The sequence below is a fragment of the Pyxicephalus adspersus genome, chromosome 10 (assembly GCF_032062135.1).
Source record: "Pyxicephalus adspersus chromosome 10, UCB_Pads_2.0, whole genome shotgun sequence".
Taxonomy (NCBI): domain Eukaryota; kingdom Metazoa; phylum Chordata; class Amphibia; order Anura; family Pyxicephalidae; genus Pyxicephalus; species Pyxicephalus adspersus.
The window spans coordinates 37862922-37867012 of NC_092867.1; the positions used below are offsets into that span (position 1 = coordinate 37862922).

A 4091-nucleotide genomic window follows, 5' to 3' on the forward strand; every position below is an offset into this window, starting at 1 on the left:
TTTTCCTTTTCTTTTGGGCAGTAAAAACACTGGGCTATGAATTTGAAATACAGCTGGGGGGGAGCTGAAATTTAGATGCAAAAATATTATTTTGCCAAGACATTTTAAATATCCCCTTGTATCTTTTTTAGCTGCACGTTTCAGCTGAACCTTGTGGCTGTGGCTTCCTTAAAGGCCAAAACACACTATTTTGTATTTCAATTATTTTTATTGGTTTTTAACACAAGACACATCACATTTTTAACAATGACGTCCTGTTGGATGTGGAACTATTTAACAACTGAGTTTAGTAAACAATAGGACATGCCATAAACAACAAAACAAAGTGTTACATGACATCAGTTCATGTCAAACTACAATTTTTGCACTTATTGAAGAGAAAAAACCCCCAACAAAAACAGTTAACTACTTATCAGGTCAAAGCCCTTATTTTTGTTTATAGACCGTTTCCTCCTTCATTTATGCCCTATTAAAAGTTGAGCAGAACTGAGAGACACACATGTTGGGAGGAAGGGGAGACTTTCTCTTTGGTATTCTTCTTGTCAGGAACTGTACTAACCCAGGTCGGGTTATGTTTGCACTGAGCTATGAGTAACCCATGAACCTCAAAAGATATCAAATTTGTAAAACTTGTTTAGTATGCTAGAAAGCTTGTCAGTAACCATTATCCAGTTGCCAGTTGTAACTTCCCAAATATTGGTTCTGGTTCTGGGGGGCTGTCAAGCTTCTTTCATGCCTTTGCCAGAGTTGCAGCTAATAGTATAAGTTTGATACATTTTTTGGTGTATTTAGAAAGTGGTTAGTCAATTGCTAAATAATGCCCCTTCCGGCATCCTGTCTATCTCACTTTGTACGATGTTGGATATAAGCCCAAATACTTCTGTTCAGAATAGCTGAGCTGTTGGACACGACCACCATATATGTTCCATCATGCCCCTCCTCTTACATCCTCTAAAACAAAGTGGGGACGTTGAGGGGTGATAGCGTGCTATGCGGTCCAGGACAAGGCACCATCTTAATAACACTTTATAATTTGCTTCTATTAGAGCAAAACTTTTGAAGTTTGTGAGCTATCTTATTCCACTCCTCCTGTTCCCATATCTTGCCAAGATCAGTTTCCCATCCTTCCATATACCATAGTTTTGTGACTGGAGCCACAAGCATAGCATATAAAAGGGAGGTTTGGCCTTTGGTGTCAGCTATTGTGTGACACGAAGGTGTTGGACCTAAACGGAGGTACCACTTGTCTAAGTCTTGAGTACACAAATGATTTGATTTGCCTGTATCAGAAATTTTCATTTCTGGGGAGTTCCCTCTTGCTAGTTAAATTCTCGAAAACTGAACATTGCACACACGTCAATAGCATACATGAATCCTTTTTCTATCCACCATCTAAAGCGATCCCGATGCCTCCCGGATAAAAATTCTGGGTTATCCCATAGGGGCGCAAGTGGAAGGTGAAGCTAGTTTGAAATTGGATCGGTATCTGTCCCAAATTGAAAGGGAGTAAGCCAGAGTGGGACAACATAGGCACAACATATCACCAGTCTGTTTTTTTTTAGCTACCCACATCATTAATTCAATTGCCACTGGCTGGCAAGCCAACCCTTCCAACGTGACTAGTAGTATTTATTTTGAATAGTATCCCAATGCACGAAGGCAACACAGTCCTGATTCATGCATGGCAACATACCACAATGCATGGTAAGGGATTATCATCTCTTTTGGTGCTATTAGAAAAATGGCAATATATCCTTTTCCTAGCCTGTTCTAGTATATTGGCATCCCAATAAAATAAAATAGGCTGAAATACAGGTTAAGGGGTGATACAACACATGAGTGGGCAGTGCTACCAACAGAGATGCCCCATTCTATGTGACAAACTCTAATGTGTATATACTGGTAAAAACTTAAAAGGTCGTTTATAAGTACTAATTATAAAGTTTTATGCATGCTCTCAACAAAAGTTGTATTTTGTGCTATTTAAGGTTTATGTAAGGCTAAAACTATTAAAAATTAGAGTGTTGGGACCAGGGTCAGGTACAGGAAATTAGTCTGCAAGCATTGTTAGATCAATCAAGCATGTGCCATCCTCACCTGTCAGGATCATCACTGAAGTAATAATTTACTTTTCCAAATGTTCCAATGTCATTATCTGTAGCCTAAAAAAGGAAGAAGAGAAACATTTATCCAATGTATTTTATTATCCAGACTTTTTTTTTTAACTATAACGGAATCACTTAATTAACAATTATTAGTAAACAAGGACTGTTTTCTACTTTCTAGAAGAATAATTGTTTGGGTAATTCACAAAGAACAGTAATACTTCCTGCCTAGGCACATTAAGAAAAGCAACCAACCTTCTCTTGTCACAGATAATTACTTACCTGAACCCCATGGCTTGCTGCAATCCTTACATCCTGCTGCTGACATCTTGTTTCTGTAACTCCACCTACGCAATTGATTTCCTATGACTTCCATGTGACTTTTTTCTGTATTCGGGCAGGCCAACAAAAAAAGGGTTGACTGTGTGGACACTGTTGGGTAACTAGATTTTAATAGGCCAGAGCTGTATTCCGACAGGCCACCAAAAATCAACAAGGGTTGACTGTGTGGACACTGTTGGGTATCTAGATTATGATAGGCCAGAGCTGTGATTTTATGCATCTAGGGCAAGGAAAGTTGAGGTACATTTTTTAAGTGTATGAAAACCCTAGCAAAGGAATTTTCTATCTGCTCCCTTTGGCAGGTTAAATATACAATTCAACTATTTTGTTATATGTGATCAATAAGTGACAAAATATACCTTTTTTCTGCTAGAAATCATTCTATTCTGTAAACATTGCTCAGGTTTTTGAGAAGAGCTGGAGGTGTTCTGTAGTAATATGTAAAGTAAGTAGTCTTACTGTAAAAAAGGATGTTTAGCATTTGCTAAAAGAAAATTAATACAACGGGGGGATAACTGTATATCATGTTACAGTACAAATATCCATTTTTTGCAGGCACTTTCCTCTTGCATATTTCTTAAGGGCCACCATTTGTTTTCTGTATCAGAAACACTATAATACTAGGGAGAGTAGCTGTATGCTGTCTACTGTAAAACTTGAGTTAAACTTGTCACATTTTGACAGCTCCTAGGGGTTACTGGAGATCATACTTCTCTCTATCTCTTGTTGACGAACAATGAGCCTCCTCTAATCCCCTCATGTCCTGATCCTGCACAAACTAAAGCACAATGACAAATATATCAAGGTGTACATGGTCGTTGGAAGGCTAATTTGAGTTTAAGACAGTGTGCTTGCTCCTTTCTGCCATATAAGTAAAAAATAAAAGAAAAAACAAATTAAAGAAGGCATCTTTTTTCTCGCTATAGGCAAGTTGTCTAGTTTTCTTTATTCCACTGTGAATAAATCATCCTGGAGGTGCTATAGCTCATAACTGAGTAGTATCGGGCAAGGTTTTTTATTTCTTGTCCTGTGATGGTGAAGTTAAAATTCACACATTAAAGCCCAACTTCAGGTTCAAATGATGCACATGTAAACTTTTCTCTGCCAAATGGTGAGTGATTCTGACAGCCACTTCAGTGATCAAGGCACCTGTATGAGGGAACTCATCCATATCCAGCTACTCTCTGTTAACTATATTGTTCAGGATCTCTGGTTGCAGCACACTGATAAAGTCATACTGGTGTTCTCTTCTCCAGTTCTTTGTGCAAGTTTTACAGCATTACACAAAGCAATAGAGCTCTATATATATATATATATATATATATATATATATATATATGCTATCCTAACTTCAGATGGTTTGTTTACAGTGATAAAACATGATTTTTGCCTGGTTAAAACCTAGTAAAGCTCTTTGTGTAAGTCCTACAGCAATAGAGCTGACCATCTTGTCCCACAGTGCTCATTTTAAGTATCAAATATACTGAACTATTGTTTAAGGAGAATTTAGGTGGATGTTAGGTTGTTTAGTACTACTTTGTAGTTCCTTTGTAGTAAGCTAATGAATGTGATCTAGAAGAAAAGGTAGCTAGAGAATCAATTACTAATTTTACTTTTACAATAATCACAATTGTGCCAGGAAAA

General features: G+C 37.5%; 1 protein-coding gene across 1 annotated transcript in view; it reads right to left on the bottom strand.

Annotated features, from left to right (window-relative positions):
* Positions 1 to 4091, bottom strand: part of LOC140338851 (cadherin-23-like) — a 327390-nt gene that overhangs the window by 6358 nt on the left and 316941 nt on the right. Inside the window, exons 15-16 of the mRNA XM_072423172.1 lie at positions 2098 to 2162; positions 1694 to 1730 (exon numbers count right to left, since the gene is read on the bottom strand). Of these exons, the coding sequence (XP_072279273.1) occupies positions 1694 to 1730; positions 2098 to 2162 (102 nt within the window). The remainder of the gene's footprint in view (positions 1 to 1693; positions 1731 to 2097; positions 2163 to 4091) is intronic.